General features: G+C 60.3%; 2 protein-coding genes across 8 annotated transcripts; both read right to left on the reverse strand.

Moving 5' to 3' along the window:
• Positions 1 to 129: 129 nt before the first annotated feature.
• Positions 130 to 4,882, reverse strand: ECM1 (extracellular matrix protein 1). Its single transcript, XM_085524579.1, has 7 exons — positions 4,786 to 4,882; positions 4,130 to 4,189; positions 3,434 to 3,753; positions 2,647 to 2,997; positions 1,779 to 1,999; positions 432 to 519; positions 130 to 334 (listed from the first exon to the last, which is right to left on the reverse strand). Exons 1-7 carry the CDS (start codon positions 4,829 to 4,831, stop codon positions 161 to 163), a joined length of 1,260 nt encoding a protein of 419 aa, XP_085380705.1. The 5' UTR covers positions 4,832 to 4,882; the 3' UTR covers positions 130 to 160.
• Positions 4,883 to 6,355: 1,473 nt separating this feature from the next.
• Positions 6,356 to 12,716, reverse strand: TARS2 (threonyl-tRNA synthetase 2, mitochondrial). Of its 7 annotated transcripts, none has more exons than XR_014937496.1 (18): positions 12,019 to 12,108; positions 11,762 to 11,946; positions 11,556 to 11,670; positions 10,816 to 10,937; positions 10,627 to 10,744; positions 10,453 to 10,517; positions 10,293 to 10,371; positions 10,073 to 10,219; positions 9,901 to 9,999; positions 9,586 to 9,752; positions 9,330 to 9,492; positions 9,073 to 9,210; positions 8,572 to 8,649; positions 8,341 to 8,441; positions 7,953 to 8,054; positions 7,607 to 7,693; positions 7,420 to 7,534; positions 6,356 to 6,601 (listed from the first exon to the last, which is right to left on the reverse strand). XR_014937496.1 is itself a non-coding variant. In XM_085524572.1 (18 exons), exons 1-18 carry the CDS (start codon positions 12,683 to 12,685, stop codon positions 6,453 to 6,455), a joined length of 2,070 nt encoding a protein of 689 aa, XP_085380698.1. In that variant the 5' UTR covers positions 12,686 to 12,716; the 3' UTR covers positions 6,356 to 6,452. The 7 variants fall into 7 exon arrangements, 6 of the variants coding, with proteins under 6 accessions (XP_085380698.1, XP_085380701.1, XP_085380697.1 ...); XM_085524572.1 differs by lacking the exon at positions 12,019 to 12,108 and adding an exon at positions 12,632 to 12,716 and having other exon boundaries at positions 7,607 to 7,679; XM_085524575.1 differs by having other exon boundaries at positions 7,607 to 7,679; positions 9,901 to 9,967.
• Positions 12,717 to 13,907: the final 1,191 nt, after the last annotated feature.

Raw genomic sequence — 13,907 nt, forward strand, 5'->3', positions numbered from 1 at the left:
CTACCCCCCCCCCCCTTTAAACGTCCCCCTCCTCTTTTATACCCTCCCCTCTTTTATACCCACCCCCCCTCCCCTCCTTTTTACCCCCCCACATCACCCAGACTGAGAGAGACGGGACACAGAGCAAAGTGACACCAAAGCACCTTTTATTACCGGGACTTTAAGACTCCTGGCCGTAGATGGGGGGGGGAATGGCAGCTCCTAGCTTGACCCCCTCCATATATTCCCCTTCAAAGCAACGCAGCCGCTGGGCCCCCCCCCACGCACAGCAGCCGCGGGGGTCGCGCCAGGAGCTGCGTGGAGCAGCACAGAGAGCATCGATTTGCTGAGAGAGCTGTGGGGAATGGGAGAAAGAAAAAAGGGGGGGGGTCAGGAGTGTCGAACCCCCCCCCCCTCCATGCCCACCCCCCCTCAACCCCCCCATTGCCCACCTGCTCCTCGGCACAGGGGCTCCTCTCGTCGTGGGGCAGCGCGCAGCACGTGGAGGTCACAGCTTCCAGCAGCTCTGGCACAGGGCGTCTATGGGAGGGGGGGGGTCAGGAATGGGGGTCTATGGGAGGGGGGGGGGCAGGAATGGGGGTCTATGGGAGGAGGGGGATCAGGAATGGGGGTCTATGGGAGGAGGGGGGGGCAGGAATGGGGATCTATGGGAGGAGGGGGGGCAGGAATGGGGGTCTATGGGAGGGGGGGGGGCAGGAATGGGGGTCTATGGGAGGAGGGGGATCAGGAATGGGGGTCTATGGGAGGAAGGTGGGCAGGAATGGGGGTCTATGGGAGGAGGGGGATCAGGAATGGGAGTCTATGGGAGGAGGGGGGGCAGGAATGGGGGTCTATGGGAGGAGGGGGGATCAGGAATGGGGGTCTATGGGAGGAGGGGGGATCAGGAATGGGAGTCTATGGGAGGGGGGGGGGCAGGAATGGGGGTCTGTGGGAGGAAGAGGGGCAGGAATGGGGGTCTATGGGAGGAGGGGGGGCAGGAATGGGGGTCTATGGAGGGGGGGGGTCAGGAATGGGGGTCTATGGGAGGAGGGGGGGCAGGAATGGGGGTCTACGGGAGGAGGGGGGGTCAGGAATGGGGGTCTACGGGAGGAGGGGGGATCAGGAATGGGAGTCTATGGGAGGGGGGGGGGCAGGAATGGGGGTCTGTGGGAGGAAGAGGGGCAGGAATGGGGGTCTATGGGAGGAGGGGGGGCAGGAATGGGGGTCTATGGAGGGGGGGGGTCAGGAATGGGGGTCTATGGGAGGAGGGGGGGCAGGAATGGGGGTCTATGGGAGGAGGGGGGGTCAGGAATGGGGGTCTATGGGAGGAGGGGGGGCAGGAATGGGGGTCTATGGGAGGAGGGGGGTCAGGAATGAGGGTCTATGGGAGGAGGGGGGTCAGGAATGGGGGTCTATGGGAGCGGGGGGGTCAGGAATGGGGGTCTATGGGGTTGGGAGGAGGGGGACTCGAGCATGTGCATCTCCTACCCAGGCCTGAGTGTGGGGTGGCACCAGGCTGGGGGGTCCTAAGGGGACAATGTCTAGTGCCACCAAGACACCGCAGGGGGTGGTCTTGGGGCTTTGGGGGCAGCTGGGAGATGGTCCCAAGAAAGGTGTGGGGGGGTCCCAGGCGCTCTGAAAGTCTGGGGAGATGCAGGGATGTCCAGAGGCTTTTGGGTGTTGAAGGGGGTGATATGCCCAGGGAACCCATAGAAATGGATGGGGAGGGTCCCAGAGGTTTAGGGTGGGGGGGTTGATGTTCCCAAGGCCACATTAGCGGGGTCCCCCCCAGTACACACCGCTTGCTGAGCAGCCGGATGGGTCCGCAGAGGGTGCGTAGCATGGCAGGACCGGGTCGGGCCAGGCTGATGTTGTGAAGCTCCTGGTCATAGTCAGGGTGGGGGGCGGAGGTGGCGAAGCAGCGGCTCCTGGCATAGCCCGCCCCCCTCCTGCAGCAGCGGTGCTGCCGGGTCTTCACAGCCCCCTCCTCCCGGCAGAAGCGCTCCAACCCCTTCAACCACTGCAGAGACACAAACACGGCTGTACCTGGATGCTGCCATCACCCCCATGACACCTTCGTCACACCTTGAGATAAGTGGGGCCTTCCTGAGACACTGAGTCACTTGCTGGGTCAACCCCCCCCCCTCCAAGGGACACCTGTGTCACACCCAGGGACATGGGGACATGCAGGGCCCTTCCCACACACCCCACAGACATTTCACCCCCTTGGGATAACCCAGGGGACACTGGTGTCATCCCTTGGGACACACCTAAAGCCACCTGTGTCCTCCCCAAACACCTTCATGGGACACTTGGGTCACTGCTCAGGAAACACCGTCATCATCCTCCATCCTCCCAAACACACGGATCACGCTCCAAGACACCTGGGTAACCCCGAGTGACACTTGTGTCACCCCCCTCAAGGAACCTAAATTACACTATGGGATGTCTACATCAACACCTGGGACATCAATCAATCCCTTGGACCTGTGTCACCCCCTGGACCTCTATCACCCCCTCCACATCTCTATGTCACCCCCTCTGCATCTCTATGTCACCCTCCAGACCCCCATCTCACCTCCATGCCAACTCAGCCACCTTTGGACCACTCCTGTCCTGCCCCCCCATCTCCTTCCCACCCCCATGTCCCCCCCATCCCCAACTCACGGCAGCGTGGGCGCACTCCAGGCTGCTGTTGTGGCAGCAGCGACCAAAGTCACGCTCCAGCCGGCTGTGGAACCGGGCTCGGGGTGCAGGGAGGCCTTTGGGACTGGGCCGCAGCCCCCGCAGGAGGCAGATGTTCTCCATGTTGGCCACGTTGGGCTCGCCAGGGGGGAAGGATGGCACGAGGACGGGCTCAAAGACGGTGATCTCAGTGATCTCGGTGATCTCGGTGGTGGACACGGTGGCGTCGACGAAGCAGCGGCGTCGCGCAGCCCCGTGTCGGTGGCAGCAATGGAACTGCCGTGTTTTCACCCCAAATTCATCCTCGCAGAACGTGTCCAAGACGTCGGTCCACTGCAGGGACAAAGGGACAGGCTGGGTCAGCATCAAAATGCCTGCGTATCTGTGTCATCCCCTATGGGATACCTGTCACCCTCCTGGACATCTGTGCCATCCCCCAAGACAACTGTTATCTCCTTGGGATAACATTGCTCCTCCAGGGACACAATCTTGGATATCTGTCCCCTTCATATCTTTGTCACCCCACAGAAACACATGGACCCCTCCCCAGGCACCTGCATCACCCCCTGGACATCTATTACCATCACCTGGCACACTCCTGTCTCCCTCCCATACACCCATGTTTCAATCCCCCACCCCACCCAAAACACATCTGTGACCTCTATGGGACATCCGTGTCACCCTCTGGGATACCTACGCCCCCCCCCCCCCCCCCAAGGGGACACCCCAGCTCTGTGTGCCCCCCTTGGTGACATGAGCCCAGACTCACCGCCCGCCGGGCACAGGGCAGCGGGGCGTGATGCTGACAGCAGCGGTCCAGGCGAGGCCAGAAGCTGTCGAGTGCAGCCACCTGTCTGCGGAGGTGGGCGAAGGAAGCAGGGGGCAACGAGGGCCGGGGGGCACGGGGTACCAGCGAGGGGCTGCGGCAGTAACGGCTGAGGGCATCAGGCAGGGGCCAGGCTGGGGGGAAACCCTCCAGGATGCTGCCCCAGGTGGAGGTGGGTGACGGCGCCCGTGGGTACGGGATGTCATCAGCCCCCGCTGATGCGATGATGTTGGGGGACAGATGGAAGTCCTCCTCCTGCTGCACTGTGGGGAGAATGAAGGGTGATCCCACATCATTCCAGCTGGGTCCCCATTCCCACAGTCCCAGGTGTCCCCTTGTCCTGTGGACTCAGACCCGTGTGAGTCCTACAGCCCTGTCCCCATGTCCTCCTGTTCCCACCCTCCCCCTGTTGTTCCCACCCCTACTGTCCTCCAATGTATGTCCACCCCTGTCCCCACATCCCCTCCATCCACATCCCCATTTACTCCCTGTCCCTACACCTCCTCCATCCCTTGTATGTACCCCCCACCCATACCCCCATCCCTGGCACAACCCTGTGTTCCCCACCCCTCCACCCCCCATCTCTCCACTCCTGTGTTATCCCATCCTCCCCCCATTCCATCATCTCCCCATTCTCACACTGCTGGATCTCGTGGGATTGCTGGATCAGTTGCTCATGCTGGGGATTCAGGTTTGCCACTGTGACACAGGGGAACAGAGAGCACAATGTTCACCCCTGGCTCAGACCCCACAAACACCCTCCCCTCCCCCTGTCCCAGTGCTGAGCTGGGGGCACAAATGGGGACCCAAAACCCCCAGATATTGGGGGTACATGGCAGGCTGTGACAGGGACAGGACAGGGGTGGCTGGGAGGGGACACAGGTGGTGGTGAAGCAGCCAGGAAAGAGCTCAGGAACATGGGGAGGGGGGACACGAAGTGTCAGGGAGGGACCTAAGTGACCAAACAGGGACGTTGAGCACCCAAAGGGGGGACAGCAGTGACTGAGTGGTCTCTGCAGGGATAGGGATGCAGAAGGTTGGGAGGGGACCCAGGTGTGTGGGAAGGGGACCCGGGTGGCCAAGGAAACATGAAGAGGCCATGGAAGGGATATAAGTGGCCATGGAAGGGACACAAGCAGCCATGGAAGGGACCCACACCTGGGAGGGAATATGGCAGGGTGGTGGCCCAGGTGTACAGGGAGGGGTCCAGGCATGCAGGAGGGGCCCAGAGGAGCTGAGTTGTGCCCCAGGGGCTGCAGGGGATTCAATGGGGAACTCAGTAATGGGGAACTCACCGGCGGTGCCGAGGAGGAGGAGGAGGAGGAGGCCGAGGGCGGCCATGGTGTCAGGCGCTGTGGAGCTGCTGGAGGTTCTGCTGCCTTATGAAGAGCCGGGGCGGTGCGGGGCCTCATCCCGAGGCTGAGTCACGGCCTGACGTCGCAGCGGGGCCGGAGGGGGGGGAAAGGGGGGACCGGGGGGGGCTGTGGGCACCCACTGAGGCCTGCACCCCTGGGCTGGGCCCAACTGCGGCCTGCGGGTGGGCCCCATGCCTCGGCACAACCGGCCCGGCCGGTCCTGGGGCACCACGGCACCAACAGGCCTCAGCACCGCCACAGTGGCCCCAAACCTGCCACGGTGGCCCCAAATCCATCACAGTGGCCCCAAACCCATCACAGTGGCCCCAAATCCATCACAGAGGCCCCAAACCCATCACAGTGGCCCCAAACCCATCACTGTGGCCCCAAACCCATCACTGTGGCCCCAAATCCATCACAGTGGCCCCAAACCCATCACAGAGGCCCCAAATCCATCACAGAGGCCCCAAATCCATCACTGTGGCCCCAAACCCATCACAGTGGCCCCAAATCCATCACAGTGGCCCCAAACCCATCACAGAGGCCCCAAATCCATCACAGAGGCCCCAAATCCATCACTGTGGCCCCAAACCCATCACAGTGGCCCCAAACCCATCACAGTGGCCCCAAATCCATCACAGTGGCCACCACGCTACCCCCCCCCCACCTCAACTTGCATCACAGTCAGTGAAAGTGAGGTAGATTTTTGTGGTTTTTGCCCCATTTTTGGGGCTTGCTCCACCCAGTGAGTCACCCCCACTGCTGGCAGGATGATGGGGATGGAGGGAGCCTGCAGGGGGATCCCCCCACCTCCTTGGCATGGTCTTATCCCGTTCCCATAAGTGACAAGGATAAAGGAGGTGACCCCCATGGGACACTGAGTACAGGTGGAGTGTGACACCGACATGGTCACGTCCTTTACACCCAGGAACGTGGAGGGGGGAGAGGGTGGGGGAAAACAAGGGCTGTCTGATTACAGTGAGGAGGGCCCAAAGAGCCCCAATGGCACAGCCACAGCATGAGGACCCCATTCACAATGTTACTGGGGGGGGGATAGGGGTGAAATTTAGGGTTGGTTCCCACAGGAGCAGCCCCAACACCCCCTCCCCAACCCCCCAGGCTATTGCCCAAGGCGACGGCTGACGCGGGTTTGCGCAACCCCCCCTCGGGTAGGGGAAAACCCAGACAACACAGCGGGGGGAGCACAGGCGTCAGGGAGGGGAACCTGGGTGTCGGGGGAGGGGGGGGGGAAGGAGTCTGGTGTCTGGGGGGGGGGCAGAAATATGGGGTAAAGGGGGACCCAGGTGGGTTAGGAAGGGGTGGGGGGGGGATGCATTGGGTATAAATAGGGGACAGGTACCAACGTGAGGAGGATACAGGTGTCTAAATGGGTGTGTGTGTTTGTATGGGGGGGGCCCACAGGTGTCCTTCTCCCAACACCTGCAGCTGCTCTTGGCAGCAGGAAAAGTATGGGGGGGGTGCTTTGTTCCCAGCAGAGATACAGCCAAGCACCATTTCCCAGCACTTTAATGAGTGTGTGGTGGTGGTGGAGAGGTTGGGGGGGGGAAACAGAGGATATGGGGTGTGTGTAATGGGGATGGGGGGGGTCAAAAGAGTTCCTCAGCGTTGGGGACGCGGGTGTCCCGCAGCTCCCGCAGCCGCTGCAGCACCTGGTGCAGGTTGTGCTCCCCCAGCTGCCGGTTGTCCCGCGTACGGATGCTGACGGTGCCATTTTCCTGCTCCCTGCGGCCGACCACTGTGGGGGGGGGGAGGAGAACAGGTTGGGTTTGGGGGAAAACAGGTCGGTTTGGGGGGAGAACAGGCGGGTCTGAGCGGGGACAGGTTGGTTTGAGGAGGGGAACGGGATGGTTTTAGTTGTGGGGGGGGGGACAGGAAGGCTTGCAAGGAAAACGGGTTGGTTTGGGGAGAAATGGGTTGGTTTGGAGGACAATAAGGTTATTTTGGGGGGAGCAGCCCTGTGTGGCACCCAAACATGTGGGTGCAGCCGTGTGCTGTGCACACCCACACCCCCCTACGCACACACACACACCCAGTCTGCGCACACCCACACCCACGCTGTGCACACCCACACCTGTGCTGCACCCATGCACCCCCGTGTGGGCACACTCAGACTGTGAGTCACACACACCTATGGGAACCCCCCCCCCGCAGAGCTCCCACACCCACCCATGTCCCCCCATTATGTGTGCACACCCACATATGTTCCCCCGCACACCCATGGCAGCCCCCAGGTGTTCATTTGCAGCCCTATATGCACGGTCCTGAGCAGCAAACCTCAGGCAAAAGGGTCCCTGGGGGTCCCAAAGGATTCCCAGGGGATCCCCATAGGGTTCCCAGGGAGGCCCTGAGGGTGTTCCCAGCCACTTCCTGATGCTCTCACCCCACAAATCCCAGTTCCCGTCGGGATGCGGATGCGGAGGTGGGCAGACAGCCGGGAACCACTGACTCAGTGCTGCCACTCCCATGCCTGGGGAGGGGGGGACGGGGGGGACACATGGTCCGGGGTGACTGGGGTTGACAAGGAGCCTGGGGGTGACCCTGTCCCCCCCTTACCCAGCTGGAAGTTGTAGTGGTTGAGTTGTGCCCGGCGAATCTTCCTGCCCAGTGTGGCACCCGCATCAGCATCCAGGTCAGCCATCACGCCGTCCCGCCGCAGCATGGCATGGACCTGCCAACATCGGGTCAGCAGGGACACGGGGGACATAAGGGGGCACTGTAGGGCCATTGGGGACACACTCACCTCGCGGGCATAGCCCTCAGTGTCAGGTGCCTGCGGGATCACCATTGCCTGCAGTGGGGAGAGCCAGAGCGGCCTGTGGGGAGGCAGCTGGGGGTAAGGGAGGGAAGGGGTTTGGGGTCTCCTGGAGACAGGGCTGTGTGGGACTGGGGTGTACCCAGCACTGAGGGTGCTCCAGGTATTGGGGATGGTTTTAGGGGGATGCTCCTGGGAATTAGAAGGGTGGTGTGGGGATACAGAGGCACACCTGGGAACTGAGGGTATCTGGGGATGGCGGTGCCTGCAGGGGATGGGGTTGCTCCTAGAGACTGGTATGACCCCATGGACTGGGGGTGCTTTGGCCCCTCACCATTTACCGCCGCAGCTCTCGGCCAGCACGGCCACCATGCGCTCCACGGAGCCCAGCACCGCGCGGTGGATCAGCACCGGCCGTGCCATCCCTCCAGCTGCACTGTGGGGGCACAGAGTGGGGGGGCTGTTGGCAAGCACTGCTCCTCCCAGCACGGCCCATCACCCCAGTCCCGCATATGGCCCCAATCTTGCCCCCTGTCCCCATACCTACCCTCAACCCCCCCATCCCAGCCCCAATCCTGTTCTCTCCAATGACCCCAACTCAATACATTCTGGTACCTATCCCTGCCCCTTGATCCCTGATCGCATCTCCACCCACCATCCCATCCCCAAACCTGTCCCGTCCCCATCCCTTCCCACCTCCTCAATCACCCCCCTTCCCCTACCTGGCATACTCCAGCCCAAACCTCTCGGGCATCTGGAAATCCAGCTGGATGGTGCCACACTGATGATGCCTCCCCAGTGCATCCTGGATCCGGATATCGATCTGCAAAAAGGGAAGGGAGCAGAAGTGGCTCTTCCCACCCTGACAGGAGACATAGCAGCCCCCAGAGGACAGTAAAGGGTCCTTAGAGACTCCCCCATTCCCCTACAATGTGATGCAAAACCAAACTCACCTTGGGGCCATAAAAAGCACCGTCACCCTGACTCAGCTCCCAGGGCTCCCCAAAATCTTGGAGGCTCTTCTCCAACTGCTGCAAAAGCAAATGGGAAGGGGAGGGGACAAGATATGATGGTCTGGATGCACTGCATAGATGTGATGCTTGAAGGTGGTGGGGCAAAACCAGGCCACGATGCTCAGGGTGTGTTGCAAAGGAAAGACATGTGGGATGTGAAGCACGGGGGCACAATGCAAGAGATGCAACACATGAGCACAGTGCACAGGATGTGAAGCATGGGAGGTGGCCCAAAAGTGCAAATGCAGAGGTGTGATGCGTTGGATGTAATGCATGGGATACAGTGCAAAGGACAAGAAGAAAGGATGGGATGTAGGACCAAAATGCATAGGACACAATGCACAGGTGCAAGAGCACAATGCATAGACACACAGCACAGGAGCACAGCAGAGATGTGGCGTGCTACCCAGTGCAGGAGATGTGATGTCAATACTGTCCCACCTGCTCAGCACGGTCCCAGGTTGCAGCATCCCCCAGGAAGCCATCGGGGCGTGTGGCCAGAGCCATTTGGAAGGAGAAACCCAGCGTGGCGTAGACGGAGCGCACGAAATCCAAGCAGGCACCGATCTCAGCCTCCAGCTGTGGGACAACACTGTGAGCAGGGAAACAGGGAACACAGGGGGGACACAGAGGGGACACAGGGGGGATACAGAGGGGACACAGAGGGGACACAGAGGGGACACAGAGGGGACACCCACCTGCTCCAGTGCACAGAAGATGTGTGCATCGTCCTGCTGGAAGCGCCTTACACGTGTCAGCCCGGTCAGGGAGCCAGGGGGCTCATTGCGATGCAGCACCCCAAAGTCAGCCAGGCGCAGAGGCAGCTCCCGCCACGATCGTGGCCGGTGGGTGAACATGAGGCTGCCAGCAGATGGATGGATAGATGGATATCTGAACCTGCTGCCCCTCCATGGTGCTCAGCTCACCAGTGGGCCTCCATGGTGTTCAGCTCACCAGTGGGCCGGGCAGTTCATGGGTTTGAGTGAGAGCGTCTCGGTGCCGGTGGTGAAGGAGAACATGTTGGCGCTGTAGTGCTGCCAGTGCCCTGAGAGCTCCCAGAGGCGTGGGCTGAAGATGTTGGGGGTCACCACCTCGCTGAAGCCCCTCGCCTGGTACTCGCTCTGTGGGGATGGGATGGGGACATCAGCCTAACCCTAGGGAGCTGTGTGCAGCCCATGGTGGGGTATGAGGGGCAATGGGGCACGGCACTGTCCATAGCAAGTAGTAGAAGAAGGGATGGTGGCAGCCCAAGGGGCTTTGAGGCCATACCCTGATGAAGTCAATGAGGGTGTTGTAAATGTGGGCACCACGGGGCAGGAAGAAGCAGCTGCCAGGACTGAGGGCGTGGAAGAAGAAGAGTTCCTGCTCCTGTGAAGTGGGACACGTCACCGTGGAAGCCATCAGCAGCCGGTTCCCAAGAGCTGTCCTATACAGGGCTCACCTTCCCGATGCGACGATGGTCACGGAGTGCAGCTGCATCCTGTGCCTGCTGCCAGGCCTGCAGCTCCTGCGTGCTGGGGAAGGCGATGGCAGCGATGCGCTGCAACGAGAGGCGGCCCGAAGGGCTCTCCCAGAACGCAGCTGAGCTCTGCAGGAGGGATAGGAGGAGTTATATGGGATGCCCACATTCCCTCAGCCCTCATTCCTTGTGCTGCACCTACGGTCAGGACGCGCAGTGCCCCAATCAGCCCCGTGTGTGGGAGGAGGGGACCACGGCACAGCTGGAGCAATGGGCCACACCTGCAGGGATGGATAAGGAAAGTGGGGGGGGTTAGTCACCATTCTGCCCCACACAGTCCACGATGGGCCCATTGTGCTCACCTATACACAGTGGCTGTTGGAGTCGTCACCTCCTCTTCAATTCGCTGCAGCTGGAAGCTGTTGTGCTGTGGGGAGTGAGGCAGGTGATAGATGACGTGGGTGACATCAGCATAAAGTGACACCAGCGATGGGAGGGTGCCACTGCCCTCAGGGATGGGACAGCCACAACCTCACCTTGAAGAGCTCCAGCAGCTCCTCACGAGTGACCTCGAGGCGCTCAAAGAGGTGCTGGGAGCGGATGAAGGCCATGCAGGCATCCTCCAGCACCTGCAGCTCATTGCGCTGCACCGTCCTGCAGGCACAGGGACACGCTGGGGATGTGGGTGAGGGGATCCATGGGGCAGCAGCCCCACAGCCCTGTACCTGTCACCCATGTGGGCGTCGCAGAAGAAGCCATCCTCAGTGGCGACGGTACTGCAGATGGTGGCTCCATAGAACTGCTCCACTGCTGCTCCCAGGATGAAGGCACCGGACTGCCAGAAAGCCTGAGGGAACAGCAGATGATGGGGGGACACAACAGATGGGGGGGGACACACAGCAGATGGGGGGGGGACACAGCAGATGGGGGGATGACACAGCAGATGGGGGGACACAGAAGATGGGGGGGACCCAGCAGATGGGGGGGGAAACATAGTAAATTGGGGGGGGAAACAGCAGATGGGGGGGATGTAGGAGGTGTGGGCAGATATGGGGGACACAAAAAGCATGGAGTACAGTGGGGATATGTGGGATCATAGAGTCACAATGATAGGTTGGAAAGGACCTACAAGATCATCTTGTCCAACTGTCAGCTGGTCAGGGGACACCGTGGATCTGAAGGGCAATTTGGGGACAATATGGGGTGGGGGCACAGGGAATACGAGGGCATGGAGGATAACTGGGATGGCGGGGGGGAAGTGGGGACATGGGGCTGTAGGGGATATAGTGGGGACAGGGATTGGTGAGCACAATGGGGATGGGCTGCGGTTGGACCTGAAGGTCTTTACAGACTTTATTGATTCAATGACACGGGGAGCACGGAGGGGCACTGGGGGGTGCTGAGGATGCCCGGGGGTTAAACGGAGATGTGTGGGCACAGAGGGGGGGGGAGCTGTGAGACTCACTTCGCGACCCTCCGGCGCGGTGAAGTCGAGCAGCTCCAACTCCACGTCGCTCTCCAGGGGCCGCTCCAGGTCCCGCAGCTCCCCGTTCACCCGGGCCAGCACCGCCGAGCGGCGCCTGCGGGGACAGCGAGGGGACAACGTGGGCTGTTGGGAACCGGAGGGGGCGGCCATTTGTTGGTGGGGGGGGGTTGGGGGTCGGGCCGTACCCCAATTGCTCGGCTACGTGACGCGGGGTGCTCCGCAGCGCCCGGCCGGGAAGGAGGCGACCCCCGGGCAGCGAAATACGGATGGGGGTCCCCTCCGAGGGGTCTCTTCCATGGTGGGTGCCATCCCGCTGCTCGCGGTCCGCTTTCAGCCGCTCGAAAAGCCGCAGCCGTTCGGCGAAATGGGGCTGGGGGAGGAGATGAAGGTCAGCGGGTGAGGACCCCAAATGGCGAGGAGGGGGTTGGGGGTCTCAGCGCACCCGGTACCACCGCCGGGACCCCCGCAGCAGCAGCCGCCCCCCGCTCAGCACGGCGGGCATGGCGGGGCCGGGACCGCCCCTTCCGTCGCCGGGCGGATGCTGCGGCCTTTCCCGGGGCGGAGCTCCGCGGTTACGGCCTCGGGGTGAGGGGATCCAACCTCACATCGCCCCCAAAAGGCCTAAAGTTGATACACCCCCTCCCCTCTTTTTGGTCCCCAAAGCGCCGCCATTTTGTCCTGCAGTCAGACCCCCCCCGGCGCTGCAGACCCCCACCTGCCGCCATTTTGCACTCCCAAAGTCACTCAAAATGCCCCTAATTCCCCTCGAGGCCGTCATTTCACACTCCTGCAGTCACCCACCCCACAAAACACCTCCAATATCGAAACTCTGCCGTTCTGTGACCCCCTAAAACCACCCCAATGCTGTAGGCCTCAATGCCGCCATTTTGGCCTCACACAGCCACCCCAAACCCTTCAGGCCACACAGCGCTGCTATTTTGCTTTCCTTCCCCTTCACAACCCCACTGGGAGCCAACAATAACCCTATTATAGGGGTGGGGGCTTCTCTTTCCCCATAGACATTGGGTTTTGCCATCCTCATGCTGAGGACTGACCCTGGGGCAGCAGCGATGTCCATGTTGGGGTTCAGACCCACATCCCGGTGTCATTTGGAGTCAGCCATGTTCCATCTGCAGCCCATATAGTGCTGAAGAATCGTTCAGCTGAAGGAAAACATGTGGAAAAAGGAGCCAGAACAGCACAAAGAGGGCAAAAATGGAGTCAGATGTGAAGGAAACCTTTGAGATACTGAGCAGGGAGAAACCATCGCTCCTTCCATTGCTCCTTTCTGGGTGGGAGAGCAGAGCTGGAGGCATTGGGAAGGAGGAGGAGAGGGGAGAAACCATTGCTCCTTCCATTGCTCCTTTAATCCATTGCTCCTTTCTGGGTGAGAAAACAGAGCTGGAGGCATTGGGAAGGAGGAAGAGGAGGAGGAAAGCAGCTCCCAGGCCCTGAGGGTGCACCCATAGCAAAAGCTGCCCCTTATCCATCTGTGTGTCCATCCCTATGTCCCTTATGGCTCCTATTTGGGAACCATGAGACATGTTTGATTTATCATAACTTTATGTAAAAAATAGGTGTTTTTATTTCTTTATCCTCGTCAGGTGAAATACAAAAAGCATCATTGGGGATTGAAATCACAGATATGGGGAGAAAGAAAAATATCCCCATACAAAACAACACCCCCAAAATGCCTTCATGTCTCCAATCACCGCGTGGGTTTTACTGTGCCTTCATTAATGCTATTTTAAGTGATGAGAGGAACCAGACAGAGAACCATACAGCTCCCACTGTTAAAATACCTCATTTCTGATGTCTTTTCTTTATGGGAAGGTTTCTTTCCTCATCAGTCCTTGTGTTCATCCCAGCCTTAGAGCCATGGGGACATCAGCAGCTTCACTCTTGGATCCCAGACTTGGAGATCACTGCTTGAAATGAGAGCAGCAGGAAAGTCATTCACATTGTTGTATCCAGGGGGGGAAAAGTGGGGTTGGGTGAGCACTGCAGCCATAGCCAGACCCCACTGTGGGGCTCAAGGGATAAAATAGGGCTCCAATGCTTCAAGATGAGCAAACCAAGCACCGGGTTTCCCATCCAGACCAGGAGCCAAAGCCATTCAGAGCTGTGATTCACTGCTTTGAGATACAGGGATGGATCCTGAGCTCACCCAGCACCTCACAGCCAAACACACGTGGATGGAACCGAACCACATCCCCGAGCACAAGAGACAAAAGAAATGATGTGCCATTATATCTGGTTTGGTAATCTTTATGTAGATATTTAACCCTACACCCTTATCAAACGGATATATGAGTTCTACCAACTAAAAAA

Source organism: Coturnix japonica, chromosome 27 (genome assembly GCF_054131305.1).
Source record: "Coturnix japonica strain WE chromosome 27, WE-NBRP24, whole genome shotgun sequence".
Classification (NCBI taxonomy): Eukaryota; Metazoa; Chordata; class Aves; order Galliformes; family Phasianidae; genus Coturnix; species Coturnix japonica.

What these genes read in the sequence shown, in the direction of transcription:
- ECM1 (XM_085524579.1), bottom strand. Translation starts at nt 4,831, where the DNA reads ATGGCCGCCCTCGGCCTCCTCCTCCTCCTCCTCCTCGGCACCGCCG. An exon ending in TGCCCTGTGCCCGGCGGGCG is followed by an intron (nt 2,998 to 3,433) that starts GTGAGTCTGGGC and finishes TTGTCCCTGCAG; the next exon opens with TGGACCGACGTCTTGGACAC. An exon ending in ATCCGGCTGCTCAGCAAGCG is followed by an intron (nt 520 to 1,778) that starts GTGTGTACTGGG and finishes CCCCTCCCATAG; the next exon opens with ACGCCCTGTGCCAGAGCTGC.
- TARS2 (XM_085524571.1), bottom strand. Translation starts at nt 12,078, where the DNA reads ATGCCCGCCGTGCTGAGCGGGGGGCGGCTGCTGCTGCGGGGGTCCCGG. An exon ending in AGCTGCTGGAGCTCTTCAAG is followed by an intron (nt 10,518 to 10,626) that starts GTGAGGTTGTGG and finishes CACTCCCCACAG; the next exon opens with CACAACAGCTTCCAGCTGCA. An exon ending in TCTTCTGTGCACTGGAGCAG is followed by an intron (nt 9,211 to 9,329) that starts GTGGGTGTCCCC and finishes GTTGTCCCACAG; the next exon opens with CTGGAGGCTGAGATCGGTGC.